General features: G+C 39.3%; 1 protein-coding gene and 1 long non-coding RNA gene across 2 annotated transcripts; one reads left to right on the top strand and one right to left on the bottom strand.

The window, feature by feature from the left end:
• Positions 1-4,311: 4,311 nt before the first annotated feature.
• LOC138611857 (uncharacterized) lies at positions 4,312-7,908 on the top strand. Its single transcript, XR_011309618.1, has 3 exons — positions 4,312-4,401; positions 5,002-5,045; positions 6,651-7,908. It is a non-coding gene; the product is annotated as an uncharacterized lncRNA (long non-coding RNA).
• A 7,335-nt stretch (positions 7,909-15,243) lies between these two features.
• LOC138612185 (uncharacterized) lies at positions 15,244-18,743 on the bottom strand. The gene is made up of 4 exons (XM_069685498.1): positions 18,662-18,743; positions 16,745-17,050; positions 16,385-16,663; positions 15,244-15,834 (listed from the first exon to the last, which is right to left on the bottom strand). Exons 1-4 carry the CDS (start codon positions 18,711-18,713, stop codon positions 15,710-15,712), a joined length of 762 nt encoding a protein of 253 aa, XP_069541599.1. The 5' UTR covers positions 18,714-18,743; the 3' UTR covers positions 15,244-15,709.
• Between the last annotated feature and the right edge of the window lie 1,306 nt (positions 18,744-20,049).

Genomic DNA, 20,049 nt, shown 5'->3' with positions numbered 1-20,049 from the left:
GGGGATGTTTTCCATCTGATGGATGAACATAATGTAGTGTTACGCATTCATTTCCTTTGGTGGTCATTTTTGTGCTGCTGCTGTCTTGGCCGGGACACTCTTGTAAAAGAGATTTTTAATCTCAATGAAGCTTTTCCTGGTTTAATATAATTTAAATAAATGACCGGGAACACCACAGGGGTTACAAAGTTGACTATTATATAATCAGCAATTATCAGGGATACTCTGATTAAATATATTACAGCCTTAGGCCCTGTGAATATAAGGAGCCTCGTTCACCTTCATTAGACTGAAAACATCATATCCTAAAAACTGTGATGCAGACTCGCAGCGCTGAGAGGGGGAAAGCACGAGCACAGAGGGAGGGAGGGAGCGTGATCACGGACTGAAGTGACAGACAAACAGAAAGATCCGACTGATTAACACACAGATCTGTGATCTCTCTTCAGTTGCCCCCAACAGGGCATGTCATGGAGGGAAAGAAATGACTGCTCACTCGAGGGGTCGAATGAGGGGTCACAGACAGAGATTCGACTCGTCACTAGTGATGATATATATAATTACATTTAACCAAACTTTACACGTTAGAGAGAGGACAGTGCATAGTGTCGTAAACAGGGAAAGAGAGAGTGGGGATGACACGCGGCAGAGGGCCGAGGGTGGGAGTCAAACCCGGGGCTGCCGCATGGAGGACTGTAGCCTCTCTATATGTTGCACGATTTAACCACGACCTAAAGAGGCGTCCCTTATCTGTGCACCTTTAAACATTTCTGTATCTCTCTTACCGATGGATTTATTTTTCTTGGACGACATTTAGTCAAATTACAGACTGCTTACTACAGAGTATAAAAAATACTGGAATCAGCATAGTCTGCTAATCACAGTGAAGCTCCTTATGAACTCTTTTTGAATCGCTGCACAAAGCAAAGGTGTGAGCGGCAATTCAGAGGTCGGGGACCAGGCTATCATTTTAAGCTACAAACACTTTGCTTTCAGTATGATGGTGATTCTTTTATGCACCTGCAGTAATTCATACGGTCACTCTGTTTCAAAGTGTGGATTTAAAGAGAATTTCAACACATTTTTTCTTTCAACAAAAAGTAATTCTATTAAATTGCTTTAAACTAACTACACCCTGAAATTCTGGTTGGACCCTCCCTCCGGATATCGTTATGTTTTTCTTTACTGAGAAACTTTGTAGTATTTATCTTTAGCGTGGAAAACAAGTGTAACTTCAATGATTTTAATCCGGATTTAATCTGGATGCAAACAACTTGAAATGATAACGTGTAAACAGCCGCCTCAGTGTTTTATGTAGAGGGTCGGGGGAAACAGACTCTGACTGACCACTGAGAGTTTTCAGCTAAACCAAACATTGCTATTTTTTTTACATTAAAGATTTTTTACAAAGCACAGAAAAAAATATTTTGTAAAATTTAGGGTGGACTTTCTCTGCAAGGCCTTTAATCTACTAAATGTACTTCCTTTCAGCAGGATAAGTCACTCAGTATCAGTGCTGCTTTCATGGATGTCCTGCGTACAGAACATTGTGACGCCAAGAAGGATAACACAATTAAATAGGGAACGATTGTTAAATTAAATACAAAGTTTGAAACAAATCTAGAGGATAAAAGAGAACTTTTAAAAATGATCTTCCTCTTAGCACATGAGTGTGTGTGTGTGTGTGTGGGTGTGTGTGTGTCAGAGCCTTACAGCAGCAGATACTATTTTGTAAATGCAGGGAACTTTTGTGTGAGAAAAGAGCTGCAGCAAAGTGCAACAACAGAGATAAGTGTTATGTTCTATAACCACTTGAAACCAGACAGCTTCACGGTCACGCTGTTTTTTAGGTCAGCTCATTTTGTTTCTTATTTAGTTCCTGAAACCTTTTTTCTATCTGTTGACTAACTTGTTAACTATATTTTCAGAGATGTAACAGTTGAGACTAAAAACTACCCTTCTATTTTTAGTTGGTGATCAATATAAAAGTTGTGAGTCGCTAACACTATGTCAGATATCCTACAGTTATATGACTTGCAACTTGTGAATACAGTGAATACTTCAAACTATGCAACATTGCAACATACCGGATCAGACTGAAATTCTCCCTCCTACTTTTACATTTATTTTACACTTATAAAGCTACCTTTAAAAGGAGATGTAAACCACCTGGATGTTATGGTACTTGTGAAACCTGACACAGATTAATTAGTGTAAAAACTACATGATCTTGAGCTGATTCGTAGCCAGTGGCTGTATATAAAGATGGACAACGCGTCTCCAGCTCTTGTTGTACAAGGATTTCCTCATGGATATGGAAAGTTCAATAACTGTAGTCATGGTTTTAGTTACATGTCTGTAATCAGGAACAGAACACTGCAGGAGTTTTATGGAATCAAATAACTAATTAAAACTAAACTAATCAGACAAAAATCATCATAAAAAATGTATTTAACGTGTATTTTGATTTAATAGTTTGGCCAATGTCCCATCTGTTAACATGGAGAAGTTGGGCTTTATGACCTATAGGTACTGCAGCCAGTCAGCAGGGGAGTACAAAATGATTTGGCCTTACTTTTAGGGAGCTGTCATGTTTTGTCCATCTTTTTATACCGTCTATGGTCTGACCTGAGAAAGAGGGAGGCTTACGATGCTGAAAAAAAAGCTACCTACCTAAGCTCACTACCTTCTGCATCTTTATGTAACAAGAGGGGCCGTGTCAAAGCCACATTTGTACCTTTAAGCACCAAAAATTGTGCTTAACTTTTCATAAGAGATCATGAGAACAGTTTTTGAGGATAAACTGCAACATGACAAGTGCAAGTTTTGTTTTACCCAACACTCCCCAACATTGTAATATCCCTGTAGCACAACAATACAGAGATCTCACTGTTGAAGTTATACACATTCATCATATACAGAGCTACGTTAGCATTCATTAAGAGTTATTTATGTAGTGTAAGTGTAACATTCTCTTCTGTTTAGGTGTGTTTTTGTACCTGCAGATTTAGGTGATAATTTTCTGTAGTTGTGATACCTTGACTGATACTGAGACTGATCATTTTTAATATGTAAATACTGAATACAGTTAATATACGTACAGATTATTTGAATGTCTTTTCTTCTTGCAGGTACCAGCTCTGTGACTCCTGTGTTTGTGCAGACAGGACATGATTTACTCCTGGATGTGGAGAAACATGTTGATCTAGGAGAGTCAGATCTCTTAACATGGAGTGTCAATGGCAGTGAAAATATTGCAAGATATTCTGATTCTAGTAAAACTATTTTCAGTAGTTATTCAGGAAGAGCTGAATATTTTGCACAAAATCTCTCTTTACTGTTGAAGAATGTGCAAGAGGATGACAGTGGAGATTACAGAGCAGATGTTTCTGGTGAGCAGCGCATAGATGTAGCTGAATACAAGGTCACAGTTGTGGGTAAGTTACTGAACATTTTAAATATTAATACACAGTCGTTTCCTGTATCAAAACTCTTCACACCTGTTATTGTCCCTGCCGATCCAGTGTCCCCGGTGAAGCTGACAGTGAAACACTGAAAAACAAAACAACTGTCTTACTGTCAGGCAAAGTGTTTATTGTAGCCTGGATTAGAATGAAAAGTTAATCAGCTGCTTTGATGAAACAATCGATAAATTCAGTTTGTTTCAAAAAATGGGTTTAAAACATGTATTTGTCCTTTTGTTTTAGTGGTATGTAGGTCGTAAGATTTAAGGATTTTCAAGTAACAGTTGCTCTGGTTGCAGATTCAACATCATTCATTAGGTCCAACCATAGCAGGCTTGAATTATTAAATCAAGAGCTAGACTTTTTCACTGTTAATTGCTGTGTGCTTACTTGGACAGGAAACAAAAACATTTTTTTTAATTATAAAAACTACCACCTACAGAAAAGACAGAAAAGTTTTGCCATTTAAATTGACTAAGATGAAAAGTTGTAGACCTAAAAATGGCGAGTGAAATTCTCCACTATTATTAGACTTTCAAAACATGCTTTCATAATTAACCTCTGCAGGGGTGACTTGTATAATCAGGAGGATGTTGCTGTTTAAATGTACTCATAAAGTTGGTAGTTTAAATTTGTAACAATGCCTGTTGGAAATAAACTGTATGATATTTAATCATCAGCTCTGTGAGTAAAACTGCATTATTTCAAAAGCATTGGTGAGCAGCATGTGAAGCTACAGTAGCAAACTGTCATTAAAGCAGCATGACTTCAAACAGGTATGATGTTCTAATCTGGCTTTTGTTTTTCTTCACAGATTCCGAACATCATGACGACAGAAAAAATGTCACTGCAATTGTTGTTCCCATCGTCGTTCCGATCATAACTGTTGTTGCAGTATTACTTCTTTATCTTCTTCATCGTTATAAGAGAGGAAAGTGTAAGTCAAAGTCTGCATTTTAACAGAATTAGAAAAATTCAGCAAAATCCTAATTATTCACTTTTCATTCAAACATACGTTTTAAACAAGTGAATCACCGCCCCCTGTTTTATTATGCAATGAAATAACATTTCACATATCAACATCTGAAGCCCTGCACACACTGTTACATGTACTCATGTACGTATACATTTACAAAATACATGTAATGCTTTACGTAAATTTAAGCCCATATATATATCAATGTTTTATTAATTATATTGCAACTTAATAGTACAATTATTTTTTTACCAGAGTGGGTTTTTCAATGTCGGAAAACAAGACAATCTTAAACTCAGTGCCGTCTTTATTTTGTAGCTTGTTCATGTTTAGCATCAGGGCCAGATGTACCTGCAGGCTGTGCTGTTTGCAAAAGCACATTTTATGATACAACTTATTGTTGATGGGAATTATTAACATCTAAAGAAATAACTAACCCTACACACAGAGGCTGGGAAGCTACTGTTTGAATACAGAGTTATTTAGACACCTAAATTATGGACTCCATGTTGGTGCAGCTCAAGTAATGTTAATGTCATTTTTTTTATGACTGACCTGCAGATAAAACTGTGGACACGGAAAATACAATATATGAAGATCCAAAGGTAAGAAGGAGAACACCACCAAAGAACACCACTCTCGCAAATTCACTCCCCAAATTAGTGAACAGACTTTCAGATTCTGAGAAAATTAACAAGTGAAGTGAAACAGGCAAAAAAACAAAATCAAAAACTTTATGCGTCTATTGGCCATGCTCATGCTCACCAATTACTGTACAATTTTCATACAATGTGGTCCATATAATGTTCTTGACCTTTGAGTCCTTGCTAAAGAAGCCTCTGCATCGGTCTGCTGTTCCAGGTCGTGCTGCTTGCTCTAACCTGCCACACGCTTGTGCCTCTGGTCGTTCTGCTTTCTTTTGATTCATCGTCTCACTTTGGTCAAAATAAACCAGATTAATTTCAAGACGAGCCACGACTCATCTCTTCCAACCTGCTGCCACAGTGCCATCTCACAATCAGTGAGACTCCTATTATCTCAGACTGCAGTGCTTTTTACGTATGATTGCCTGCTTTTTTCAATATATATTTTTTAATTATGTAATTATGTGTTTTTTTTAGAAACAAAGAGTCCATCTTTGAGAAAAATAAACATTGTCTGCCAATGGTGTGTTGTAGTTTGCAAAAAACAGCAAATGCAGGTAACACAAAGTTTCACAAACCACATGTTGGTGTCGATAAAAGCATCAGTGCAATAATGCCATCTACATTCGGCCATGCATTGCTTTCTGCATTTGTTTCCGTTTGCTGACACACACCAGGCATACTAAGCTAAATATGACTTCTTACTGACCCCAATATTTTTACTCTTGTGCTCTTATTCAGTAAAGATTAAAGGCCACCTGTTTAAAGGGAACAAAAAATATATGTAGCAAATCAATATAAGAAAACTATATTTTGCAGTGTCAGTTTATAAATAGGGTCTGTTTCTAAACAGACCAAAGACTCATTAGGTTAATTGCTGGCTCTAAAATTGCCCATCAGTAGGTGTGAGTGTGAACATGAAAGGTTGTCTGTCTCTATGTGATTGACTGGCTATCATTCCAGGGTTTATCCCGCCTCGCACCTAATGACAGCTAGGATAGGTTCTAGTCCCCCGCAACCCTGAACAGGATAAGCGGTATGGATAATGTATATTTCTAAATAAAACAGATGCATGTGTTGTCAGTAAGTGTAAATGCTTTCTTTAACCCTTTGTGTTTAGGTTGCTGTGTGTTGTGCTCTGTTGTTTGCAAAGGAATCTCTTGCACCTAACAGATTTGTTGGAGGTCAACGAGAAGTTAATTTGTTTAGGCACAGTGGAACCACGTCTGACACCGTACAGGGTTCTCGAAAAAAAACTGCAAAAGTCAGCAATCGATCCATCCATTAGCTACACCACGTATCCTGTTCAGGGTCGCGTGGGGGCCGGAGCCTATCCCAGCTGTCTGACAGCAAATTACAACAATAATACACAAAAAAATAGATTGTTACATAAAAACAGGGTTATAACTTTTAAGGCTTTTACTGCATAGGAGCTGTTGTTTATTGTAGTGCGATTACCTCATATGCTTACACAGTCTAATAGCACCATCTCACCATTTGAAATAAATAATGAATTTAAAATACTGAATAACCTTTATTGTTTTTGTTTTGTTTGTATGTTTTTAGGTCGAAAATACAAACCAACCTCCGAATCAGATCCCAACAACTAGTGCACCTGTTTCTCCTCCCTCCACCTACTGCTTGGTAGGACCTCACGCCGGCACTGTGGGATCCTCGGAGGCTAGAGGCAACACTCAGCCAGAGAGCCTGTACGCTACGGTGGAAAAACCTGCAAAGTCCTGAAACAATTCATCACAAATTGTTTTCCACACACTGCACTTACAGCAGATAGAAGTTTGTATGCAAGTGCTGCCTGAGCTGGCGATGCTTATTCTAATGCAATCTCTGAACTCATCTGCTTTTATCTGACCACGTACATGGGGCGCCTGCTCTGGCTCAGAAAGGAGTTCAAGAGATTCTGTCTGCATTTCTAAACAAATGTTTTTCTATAGAGATTAATAAGAGCTAATAAGAGTACGGCTCGAAATAAGATTGAAAAAAAATAAAAAATAAAATAAAAAAGTGCCCCCTCACTGGACCGACTCCCTCACCAAGGGTCTGGGAGTGGTCCATATACAGGACGGCCATCGGGCCATGAGATTTGGCCGTTTTTTATTTTTTTGCAGCAGGCCAGCACTCACCTCTGGGCCTGGGTGCGGCCCCATGTACAGGACGGCTCACAAATAAATAAATAAATAAATAAATGAATAAAGGGTGTTTGGGTGTGGGGGGGGCCCTCGCCTTTCTCCTGTCGGGGCTTCTGGTTGTGCCTCTAGGGCCGGGGGTGTCCTGCTCGCCTCTCCGATGCCCTGGTCCGGCCTCGCCCCTCATTGCTGTATAACATTTTGATTAATTATCATAATACTCATTATCATAATACACAATACTATATTGTACATTATGTCACATTACATACATAATATCATATTATATTATATCGTATTGTGGTAAGATATCATTATATTGTTATATTATTTGGTGGTTGCTGATGGTATCAGGTTAAACTGATCATGAGATTGTCATGTTTATGATAATTATTATACTACCCTATTACTAATACAATAACATCACAGCTAGTTATTCATTTCTGTATTTTATTCACTTATTTCTGTGCCACAACTGCCGAACCCCCCACCTGTCCAGGTCATACAAACATCCAGCCACACACACACACACACACACACACACACACACACACACACACACACACACACACACCATACCTGAGTCTAATTTCTACTCCCAGACTGTAATGATATCAACACTTACACTGTCGTAACTTTTCTATACTATTGGTTTATTTTATTTTTGGTTTGTTTGTTTGTTTGTTCTGTTCATTTGTTTGTTTTTTCTGTTCAGTGTCACTTTCTTGTTTGTCATGTTAATCCACAAATAAAAAAAAAAGAGATTAATAAGAGCTAAACGTCTGAGGCCATGTCCACACGTGCTCGGGTGTTTTCACAGAACGTAGCTTTTTCTCTGCGTTTTGGCCTTTCATCCACACACACGCCATGTTAGGTCACTGAGAACGGAGCTTTTGTAAAACTCCGGCTTCTTTTTCTTTGCATGACCAGGTTATATCGTCGCCTGTTGGTGTGGCATTCTCATGGCAGTGTTACTGTTGTGTTTTGGTGTTTTCGTTAAGACAGGGATTTTTTAAAACCGTGCTTGTGTGGACGGGGATTTTTTGGGAAACAAAGGAGGCAAAAACTCAGTTTACAATAATACCTGTGTACCTGTAGACATGGCCTGATTATAGTACTTTTTTTACAGAAGCTTTGCACAAAAGAAAAAGGGAGCAGAACAACTTTGCTTTTCATTTTTACTTCTTTATTGGACTGTGTCACTCTTTTCCCCTTGCGTACCTGCGTACCAAGCAGGGGCAATACACACACGCTGTGCAGAGCAACAAACAGGTACACACACAGATAAAATTGTCCTCTCTCCTATAGACATGCTGTTCTTTTTCATTTATTTATTTATTTAGGCTTTTTGTGCATTTATTTAGTGAGAAAGAGAGGACAGTGGATAGTGTCGGAAACAGGGGAAGAGAGTGTAGGGATTACACGCAGCAAGGGGCAGAGGGTGGGAGTCAACACAACATTGAGGACTACGGATCCTCACACGGCCCTACTGATTACTGTTCATACTGATTCAAAGTTGAAACCAAAAGTTTTTGGGGCGAATTTGCTTAACACAATGCAGATGATCAAATGTCAACAGAACGCACGTTAAAGGGGGGGCAGTCGAAGAGGCTGGAGCTGCTGTTTGAGAAAAAGAAGCTGAGAGCAGATAAAACCAGTTTGTGTACAAACACAACAGTAAAATGAAGAATAAAGTACAATCTGTGAAACTGTGAAACAAGAAATGTACCTGTGATGGAATCCCCCTTGATTGTTGATATGTGATTAATCTCCTTACCTAGTTTATAGAGCTTATTGTTTATGTGACCAGCTCTACGGAGAGAGACCTGTACATAAACATTTCAATCAGGCGATGGTTTTGATATGTATATATATGTATTGTGTTTTGTAAATATGTATATTTTGAATTTTCATATTTTTAATGGTGTGTAATATTTCTGTTTTGTATATTGTCCTAATGTTCCATCATCTCGCACGTTGATGCTTCTGCAAAATGCTTCTTAAACATGTATTTCTAATAAATCCTCTGAATTAACCTGAAATTGAAAGAATTAATTTGAGTTTACACTGAGCGTCATGTCAGCACAAACAGCTGTAAAACTATATGAAAAAGACACTTAACATCACCACCACTAGTTGCTCTTTCAGCCATGAGGTAAAATACAAACGTCTTGAAGACCATTTGTATTTGTTGTACCAATAATGTGTCCCTGAGTTGTTGCCTGTATTCACAGCTAGAGAGCTAGCTATCAGTGTGTAGAGCACCAAGAAGATGAGGAGTAACTTTTCTTATATATTATTATATTATTGAAGAAATGTTCACTGTAAAACTGCAACAAACTACATTCGAAATTATAAAGAAAGAAACTCATATTATGAGGCACAATGTTAAACCCCAATTATAAGAGTGGAAACTGCTGAGTCATACTGCTAGCCACGAGCTCACAGCTCTGCTAGCAACCAATGAACACATTTTACATATGCCCTTTAAGAGCAACTTGCAGGTTACATTTTTTACTACATTAATACTCAGTCTTGTCTGAAAATGGCTGTGGAAAAGGTTAATCCTTGATTTCATATTATTTACAAGACTTAAAGGCACAGACATTTAATGTTTTACCATCAACTGTGGATCAGAGGAACAGCATGAAACCCTAACCCTAACCCCAGAAAAAACAAGGTGCAGAAATCAACAAATAATCTGTCTCTGTGTGATTTATTGTCCGTCCAAGAAATCTGTGCTCCTGCTCTTCGGTGAGTTAAATTCTAGTATCATTGTATTGATATTTTTGCACAAAGTAGCAGGTACATTGCGCTGCCACGCCCAGCTTGTTAGCTCATTCAGTGTTTGTTACGTTTATTTATTCTTCAGTTGGTATATAGAGGTCAGGATTGTCGTCAGCTTTTCCCCAGAGAGATTACAGCGGACCGTAGTGATGAGAAGACCGCTTATTTTAAGTGTCCCGGTACGCAGTTGAGAAACCAATGGGTGACGTCTCGGTGGCTACATTCATTACTCAAACAGACACATAGGTCCATATCAGCATACAAAACATAATAATATAAAACAAAAAGACAACAGCACTAGGATACAATCATTACGGTCCACAGGTCCACAGATTTGTTCCAGACTTCTTAACTGTTTTCTTTAAGAAAGAAATGCTTATATGCTCCAAACTGTTAACTTTGCATCATTATCACCAATTTGTTTTGTTCTGAGTCTTACCAGCAGACTTTTTACAAAGATCTTCAATCCTTTTGCTGTCCTGACACTGTATCTGCAGGGACAATAACAGGTGCAAATAGTTTTGAAACAGGAAACGACTGTGTATGAATATTTAAAATGTTCAGTAACCTACCCACAACTGTGACCTTGTATGCAGCTACAACTGTTTCACCTTCACCAGAAACATCTGCTCTGTAATCTCCACTGTCAGCCTCTTGCACATTCTTCAACAGCAAAGAGAGATTTTGTGCAAAATATTCAGCTCTTCCTGAATAACTCCTGAAAATTGTTTTACTAGTATCAGAATATCTTGCAATAGTTTGACTGCCATTGACACTCCATGTTAAGAGATCTGACTCTCGTAGATCAACATGTTTCTCCACATCCAGGAGTAAATCATGTCCTGTCTGCACAAACACAGGAGTCACAGCGCTGGTACCTGCAAGAAGAAAAGACATTCAAATAATCTGTACGTATATTAACTGTATTCAGTATTTACATATTAAATTGTCTCCTTGTATGTGAAGGTGCAAAAACACACCTGACACAGAAGTGAATGTTGGACTTACATTAAATGAATCTCTTAAAGCTGTAGTAAAAGAGGCCGTATCTAATATTCATATTTAGTGTGTGCCTGTTTACACTCCGCACACACGGCCCGGAGCCTGCTTCCCCTTCTTCTTCTCCGGTTTCATCTCTGCCTGCTGTTTCCAGCGCCAGCCCCCCCTACTGTTATCCATTAGCAATAACAACTTCACTGGTTCATCTGCCTATTCAGACTGTTGTCACAGAAAGGGCTTCCCGTCCACGATGCACTTTTAAAAGGGTAAACAAAATCAATCTTCGTTACATAAAATGTAACACTGTTCCACCACCACCCACTGTGAGTAAGATGGCTCTTTTAAATGTGAGGTCTCTCTCTAATAACACTTGTATTCTAAATGAGTTTATCTCCTCCGCCCTCCAAGACTTTCTGTTCCTCACTGAAACTTGGTTGGAGTCTGGTGAATATAGCCAGCTCTAAGAATGATGTCCCCCCAATTATCACTTTTTTAGTTCACCCAGGCTTTGTGGACGTGGAGGAGGTATTGCACCGTGCACTCCCATCAGGACTCATGTTTACACCAGTTTTGAGGTGTTTATGTTTAAAACAGGAGGTACAAATCCCATCCTATGTGTTACTGTGTATCGCCCGCCCAAAAAGAACGCCATTTTCCTCGTTGAATTACCTGAGTTTTTATCAACACTTGTTTTAAACTATCTCTGATCTCTGGGGATTTTAACCTTCATGTGGACACTCAGTCCAACACCAGCACCGCTCAGTTTCTTGGAACCATGGACTCTTTTAACTTTACTCAGCGTGTAACCAGTCCAACTCACAACCGTGGCCATACCTTGAACTTAGTTTTTACGCTTGGTCTGTCCATTGGTTCTCTCGCTGTGGAAGACTTGAATGTCTCAGACCATCAGTGTATCAGGTTCTCCACCTTGTTTCACACCGTCCACAATTACCAATGACCTGTGTGCTACTCCCGCTCCATAAACACCTCTACTGCAAGTATTTTCTCAGATGCCTGCAGAACCTCCTCTCTGTTCAACACTATTGAGGCACAACCCCTTCAGCTGGACACAGACAAATTGGTCTCAAAGTTTAATTCATTTTGTGGAGACATCTTGGACTCTGTAGCCCCCCTGAAAGAGCCAAATCTCAGCCCTGGCTGAATAGTGACACCAGTGCTCTTAGGCAACTATGTCGTAAGGCAGAACGCAAATGGAAGAAGGATCGGCCTCAGGTGTCTTCTGAGATACTGAAAGGCTGTCTGGAGGATTATCAGCAATCTGTTTAAGCTGCAAGAGTTAATTATTTTCCCACCATCATCTCCAGAAGTTCCAATAATCCCAAAGCTCTGTTCCATACAATAAATTCAGGTCTCCACCCTGTCGCTGCCACCTGTCCTGTGCCGACCACAGCCATCTGTGAGGACTTTTTAAACTTTTTCTCCACAAAAATTGATCAGTCTAATATTTCACGGTCCACTTATGATCCCTCTCTGGTGTCTGCCTGCTCTGCCTTCCTTAATGACTTTCAGCCTGTGTCCCTCTCCAGCATTTATGACACAATCTCTCACACAAAGTCCACCACCTGCCCCCTGGACACTGTTCCTACACATCTTCTAAAAGAAGTGTTGAACACTGTAGGTCCCACAATTTCCCTTATTATTAATAGCAGTCTTGCAAATGGAACTGTCCTGCCCTGTTTTAAATATGCAACAGTCCAACCTCTCATTAAAAAGCCTAACCTTGACAAATCACAACTAAACAATTTCCGTCCCATCTCCAAGCTCCCATTCCTGTCCAAAGTGCTGCAGAAAATTGTCTCCATTCTGTCTTATCTAGACAACTGTAACGATCTGCATTGACAAATGTTAACCCAAAAGCATGACAACAGACTAGGAATCCAAGTAAATAATAAATATTTATTTACCATAAATTCAGAGAACAAAACACAAGAAATAACAAGAAAGCCTGAACTCACCCTGATATCAAAACCGGACTTCTGATAACAGAAAATCTCACAAGAAATAAAAATCACTGTTTAAATAGAGGAAAACTCTAATCTAGAACAAAATACCTAATTGTGATAAAGAAATGAAAATCACTCAAAAGAGGATATCTAGACTGAATAAATAAACAAAGAAAATCTCAATAGTGGCAAAAACGCAGAAACAAAAATAGTCTATCTAATCTCGAACTCTCACCGATCTGACTTGGAACATGGAACATGGATCAAGGAAATTGCTGGGACAACTGACATGAAGACAAGTACGAACTGGCACAGAACAAAGGGAGACACCACAATTTAAACATGAGGAAGGGAATGACAGGTGAAACCGATTAGGGAGGGGCCAGACAATCACCAGAAGCGGGAAACAAAGGGGCAGGAAGTAAAGTGATCTGAAACAAGAGGGAACAGAGTTACTTTCAAAATAAAACAGGAAATGACAAAACATGAAAGAACGAGACAAAAATGGTAACTTGACTAAAGGAAAATGACGAGACATGACAACAACAACAACATCATGGAGAAATTCCAATGTTGTTTCAGGGCTCGTCACAGCACTGAATCTGCCATTCTTAAAGTCTCAAATGATCTATTGTTGTCTTTAGACTCTGGTAAATGTGCCATTTTAATTCTTTTAAACCTCAGCGCAGCCTTTGATACAGTGGATCATTGTATTTTATTAAACCATCTTTAAGACCAGGTTGGCATCCAGGGCTCTGCCCTCAAGTGGTTTGCCTCCAATTTAACTGTCAGGACTTTGTTAAGATTGGCAGCCTCCTCTTCTACTGCCCATTTAAGTTGTGGTGTACCTCAAGGCTCCATCTTAGGGCCCATTTTATTTGCGCTGTATATGCTTCCCTTAGGCTCCATCTTCTGCAAGCACAATTTCACTGTTACGCCGATGACACACAAATATACGTTCCATTGAATCCTGGGGATTCCAGCTCCATCACATCCATTCTTTATTGCATCCAGTCGTCTTCAACTTAACGACAACAAGACAGAAGTGATTGTTTTTGGTCCCTCCAACACCACAGGTAGTATAGCCAGCCACCTAGGGCCATTGTCTTCAAACATCCATACCCAGGCCAGGAATCTCAGGGTCATCTTTGACTCGGAACTAAAATTTGACAAACAGATCAACTGCGTGGTGAAAGGTTGCTATTTTCAGCTAAGGAACATTGCCAAACTTAAATTCATCCTCTCTCTCAACGACACGAAAACCGTCATCACTGCATTCATCTCCTCAAGACGAGATTACTGCAACTCACTGTACCTGGGTGTCGGCCAGTCCTCTTTGTCTCACCTGCAGCTGGTGCAGAATTCTGCAGCGAGACTTCTAACCGGTTCAAGAAAAAGAGACAGCATTAAACCGATACTAGCATCCCTGCACTGGCTGGCTGTTAAATACAGGATTGATTTTAAGGTTCTTCTAATTGTTTTTAAGGCCACACATGGGCTGGCACCCCTGTATATCTCAGAGCTCCTTTGCCCCTACTCCACCACGAGGCCCCTCAGATCCTCAGAGCAACTGTTTCTAACTGTTCCAAGGTCAGGGCTAGTCGGTAAGGGAGACCGCGCCTTTGCAGTGGCAGCTCCAAAGCTTTGGAGTAGCGTACCATTTTCCATCAAATGTTCCCCCTCCACTGACTCTTAAAGATAAAACTCAAAACGTACATGTTTTTTTCCGCCTTTGGTTGCTCTTAGTGTTTCTGGTGTTTTAGACACATATTACTGCTTTGTATTTGTTCTATTGTCATCTATTGTTGTTTTTTGTTGCTTTGGTGTGCCGTTTATTTTAAACTTGTACAGCACTTTGGTCAACTCTGGTTGTTTTTAAATGTGCTCTATAAATAAACTTGACTTTCTTCAGTCATGTGATTGATTGATTGATTGCTTTTTAAAGCCTCACACCTAAAGTAAGAAAAAGTCACTGACACACGATCTTTAGGCTTCTTTTAATTCACAAAGTCACAAACAAAGAAGACGAGTACATAGCTTAAGAAGTATCCAATGAGGTGCTTGAACAGATATTGAAAATGAGCATTTCATTTACAAAACACACACATAGGCTGTATATACCAGTGTGTATTCTTTTCTATAATCTAAACAGGAGCACAGAAAGTGTTACACATAGGCCTATTAATCGAAGCTTTTTCTTGTAGCCTTCTTAGTTTGTCTTTTTCATACACAAAAAACTTTATTTCTGCAAATAAGATCCTCTAAGAACATTGTTCATATGGTCATGTCTGCACAGTTAATCCGTTTACACAGAGAAGTATAAACTATGTAGAATAAACAGCATTTGAGTTAAAGATGCACTTTGGATTTATCTTGCAAAGAAACAATGTTTCTGTTCACATCATGTTTTACTCACCAGAATGCATCGTGAATATGTTTCAAGAGTTGCAAAATGTTTGAATCTATTTCCCTCCTAAAAGACTTTAACAAAAGCACAGTTTTACAAATATTTGAGTTCTTTCATTGGATGCATCCATGTTTGCAGTTTTATACCTCCTCTAGCTACATCAAACTGCTGTTTTACCATCAACTGTGGCTACATCAGCTACACATGCACAACATACACAAAACATGGACTGAGTCATTAAAAACAAACGGCTCCACAGTGCTGCTGGTGGTCAAAACGTCCACAGGGAACCTTTAACTAAAGAGTTATTTGTAAGATAGTTGTTTATTTTTTCTTCTTGAGCTTCTCTATGACGTGAACGCTGATGACGGCGGACACCATGATGATCAGACCGACAGAGAACACGGCTGTCTTCACCAGGCACAGAGAGATACCAGCGGAGACACTCTCTGAATCTGAAACACAACATAACAAGTTGTTTCATTACAAATATGACACAACTGATCAAGGTTATGGCACTGCAGCACAACAGGAGTGGAGGTCGCAAAACAAACCTCTCTTTATTTCAGACCAAGCGGCTCCAGTGTTTCAAATGAAGACAATGTGGAAGTGCAAAAGACTTCAGTTCCTAGAGTTTACACTTGATGCTGGCTCCAGAAAAAACAAAAAAAACCCTCATTAGGGCGACATCAACACAGTCACACAGTCACGCAACTTAACTTTGTTGTGTTTTTGTTGTTGGAGCCTTTTTGGGACATTTTTGATGCAACAATCGACAAATAATCTGTCTCTGTGTGATTTATTGAACTATCTGTCCGTCCAAGAAATCTGTGCTCCTGCTCTTCGGTGAGTTAAATTCTAGTATCATTGTTTTGATATTTTTGCACAAAGTAGCAGGTATACTGCGCTGCCACGCCCAGCTTGTTAGCTCATTCAGTGTTTATGTTACGTTCATTTATTCATTGGCTAATACACAGGAGTTTTGTTTTTCAGTCTTACCAGCAGACTTTTTACAAAGATCTTCAATCCTCTCAACATCCTTTTTCCAGCTGACCTGGTTGCTATGGTTACAGATGACAAAGCCATTCTCCAGGTAGACACGGAGAGAAGCAGCAGATGTCGTAAACTCTGATAGTTCTCCTCTCTCATGAGAGCAGGTTTGGTTTACACATGTAAAAGTGCTGTTGATGAGAGAGTCCAGAGTGCTGCAGGTCACTGTGAGGTTACTGGAGTCTGTGCTGCAGTGTTTCACTGTCAGCTTCACCGGGGACACTGGATCTGCAGGGACAATAACAGGTGTGAAGAGTTTTGAAACAGAGAAGTACTTTGTATTAACATTTAACATTTTAAGAAACTTACCCTGAACTGTGACCTTGTATTCAGCTACATCTATGCGACGGGCACCAGAAACCTCTGCTCTGTAATCTCCACTGTCATCCTCTTGCACATTCTTCAACAGCAAAGAGAGATTTTGTGCAAAATATTCAGCTCTTCCTGAATAACTCCTGAAAATTGTTTTACCTGTAACAGAATATCTTGCAATATTTTTACTGCCATTGACACTCCATGTTAAGAGATCTGACTCTCGTAGATCAACAGGTTTCTCCACATCCAGGAGTAAATCATGTCCTGTCTGCACAAACACAGGAGTCACAGCGCTGGTACCTGCAAGAAGAAAAGACATTCAAATAATCTGTACGTATATTAACTGTATTCAGTATTTACATATTAAATTGTCTCCTTGTATGTGAAGGTGCAAAAACACACCTGAAACAGAAGTGAATGTTGGACTCACATTAAATGAATCTCTTAATGAATACTATTATTACTCCACATGTATGCTGGATGTGTAAATAGGAAACTGCTTATAATCTTCCTGTAACAACACAGTGATACAGTAACATCACACTTCTGCTCAACATATCTACAGACAACAGTTTGTGTGATTTCGTACAGAAAGGTCAGACACAGGTTTTGGTGACTCATTGTATGAATGTAGCTTCGTCACGGCTCACTTCTGGCATCACAAACACTAACGCTAAATTTAGCGTCTTTAGCTTTTTTTTTAAGGTCTGTTTTCTCCCTTTCTAACGCATTGTTATTGTGAGTTAAGTTTTTCTGACTGTCTATGACTCGTTAAATCATAGCCCTCTCTGAAAGCTCTTTGACATCCATCCAGAAATAAATCATTTCCTGTCTGCACAAACGCAGGAGTCATAGTGTCAGTACCTGCAAACTGAACTGATGAAAATCATCTTTATGTTTAAAGCAACTATCATTTATGTTCCTATATGAACAATGTTTCTCTTGAGTACTTGTGTGTGAAAGGTGTCCCTTGTTGTGATAAACTCATAGAAAGTTATCAGTGGACCTCTCAGGTGTCTTTCAGCTTCTCTGCAGTGTGTTCAAAACTTAGCTTGAAGTGAACAGACATGTAAACCATGAAATATGGAATATAGACCTGAACCTTAATCCCTGACTATATTGTTCATTTAAGAACGTCTTTTTACAAACAATATTTAGATATTAAGAGATATTTTCAGTGGCAGGTAACCAAGCCAACATGTTCCTTGTATTTGGCGGTGGCTAATTCCATCCCCTCCTCTAACATGAACCCTATTGTTCACCAGCGTCGTTTCTTAGCTGCTTCGGTTCATGTGTCAAACTGGCCTCGAGTAAGAACCACAAATTGTTCTCCGTGTGTGTATGTGAGGGAAAACATGAGATGTTTTCGGGCAGAAGCGTCCTCCAAATTGATGTTGTCAAAAATATCTTCATGTTGGTTTTGGGACTGAATTTTCATGCAGACGTGTTGGCCTTTAACGCTCAACACCTGAAATAAGGTGTTTGTTTGCTGCTTTAAATTCTGGATCTGAGACGTTTTTACTAACTTTACTAACTTTACAAAACGGCTTCAGGCTCACAGTGATGTCACATTAATGACTCCACAATGTTCTCTTGGAGTTAAACTGTTTTAAGTCTTAATGTGTTCACTGCTGTTAAATATACACAGAGACACTGGACATATTTACCATAATGAAACCTCTCCACTGTGTGTTTCCTTCCTGTCAGATTCTTAGATCAGTCCTTCCTCTTGTATATGTGAACACTTGGTTGATGTTAATATACTCCACCATATTGCTCATACATTAGGAAGCATATGATTAAACCTGAGTAACTTTATGTTGCTCCTCTTATTAATCACAATAAAGAGGCGTGTTTATGAAAAATGGCTGCATCTGTTAATAATATAAATGAGATGGTGTCTTCTCCTACCTCGTGCCTTCATGCAGAGCAGCAGCCCCAGAATCACACAGATGGACATCATAGAGTCTCTGTTGTCCTGCCTGCTATAACGTGTGTTCTGTTTCACTCTAACAAACACACAATAGGTTAAAGTCTGTCCACATTGTGACTTCCAGTCAAACCCACAGACTGTCAGTAAGTTACACAGCTGATGACGTGAATAAATGTGCTTCTCTCTCCAAGTTCAAGTCCATTAATTATGTTTTATTTACTCCCTTAAGAGAAGCTAGTCTTTAATGTTGCACCAGACCTAACTTAAGTATGTTTAAAACTTTATTTGAAAGTTATTTGAAAGAAATGAAAATTGCATCAAACTTGAGAAACGAAAAAAGCTAAGAAATTAAATTGTGTCAACAGGACATTAAAACTACACAACATTGTTGTTTGTTCTCTGTATTAGTTCAGGTTTTGCTGGGGCCTCTCCTTTTCTCATGTGTCTGTATTTAACACCTTGTATTTTCAGAATACTAGAGTCTAGAAGAGATTACAAAAACTGTTACCCACTACCATACATGTAATTAAGCCGATTTAAAGTGAGTTGAAGAAACTTTTGCTCTTCCTGTCTGTACTTCCATCTTTACAGTATGGTCTGTTAAAATAAACTTACATATATATACATTAAAATAAGCTACAGCTACACTTCAGCAATAATTAGGTTCCAAGTAAGAAAAAGTTCCTCACTAAGATGTTTTTGACAGGAAGTTAAAGTGCATGTTCTTCAGACCAAACTTCTTGTTAGTGATGGAGAAGGTGAGAGCCGTGTGCTCAACTAAGGTTCCTGTGTTGCTTGAGTCATCACTGGCTGCAAGTAGACAGGAAATCTGCACCTCAGATTATTTACTGTAAAATCATCAATGTAACCATCAATGATTGTCAGAAAGCGAATCTCGGAACCCATTGGCCATCGTCTGACAACCAAAGTGCGCTGCATTGTTTACAGTCCGACCAGCAACTTGAGAAGCCAGAATGGAGTTGCAGTTAAGATATCACGTCTAAGAACAGGTCGTTAGCTGCACTTGCATGCAGATGTCTGTTTATAGAGATGAATAACCACCTTCCCGCCCCTTTTGCTCTCCACACTTGCATGCAATCAAAGCCTGCTTACATGATTGGTCAATACTACTTGGACTATGAAGGCACTACAAACAAAAGCTTTCAATTCCAAAATCTGGTCCTTCGCCTACATATTATGCTTTTTTATGCAGACTCTGTAAAAGTAGATACGGTCAAATACGTAGCGGACTTTGCCTTCTTCGACAAAGTGACCAAGACCAAGACCCCGCCCATCTTTAAGACACCCAGCCCCCAGCACGTGTACAAGAACAACGGGGGTGGGCTTGTGGCCGAGGTGTCCGATC

The sequence above is a fragment of the Semicossyphus pulcher genome, unplaced genomic scaffold (assembly GCF_022749685.1).
Source record: "Semicossyphus pulcher isolate SPU_LCO1_2020_fin unplaced genomic scaffold, fSemPul1.0.p SCAF_7, whole genome shotgun sequence".
Taxonomy (NCBI): domain Eukaryota; kingdom Metazoa; phylum Chordata; class Actinopteri; order Labriformes; family Labridae; genus Semicossyphus; species Semicossyphus pulcher.
The sequence above is the reverse complement of the archived record's forward strand: the minus strand, read 5'-3'. Positions and strand labels throughout refer to the sequence as shown.

Bases quoted from the DNA above. Each gene is read 5' to 3' on its own strand.
- LOC138612185 (XM_069685498.1), bottom strand. From the start codon at position 18,713: ATGATGTCCATCTGTGTGATTCTGGGGCTGCTGCTCTGCATGAAGGCA. The intron at 16,664-16,744 runs GTAAGTTTCTTA...TTGTCCCTGCAG, and splicing joins ATACAAGGTCACAGTTCAGG to ATCCAGTGTCCCCGGTGAAG. The intron at 15,835-16,384 runs GTAAGACTGAAA...TTTCAGATTCAG, and splicing joins TCTTTGTAAAAAGTCTGCTG to AGAGTGTCTCCGCTGGTATC.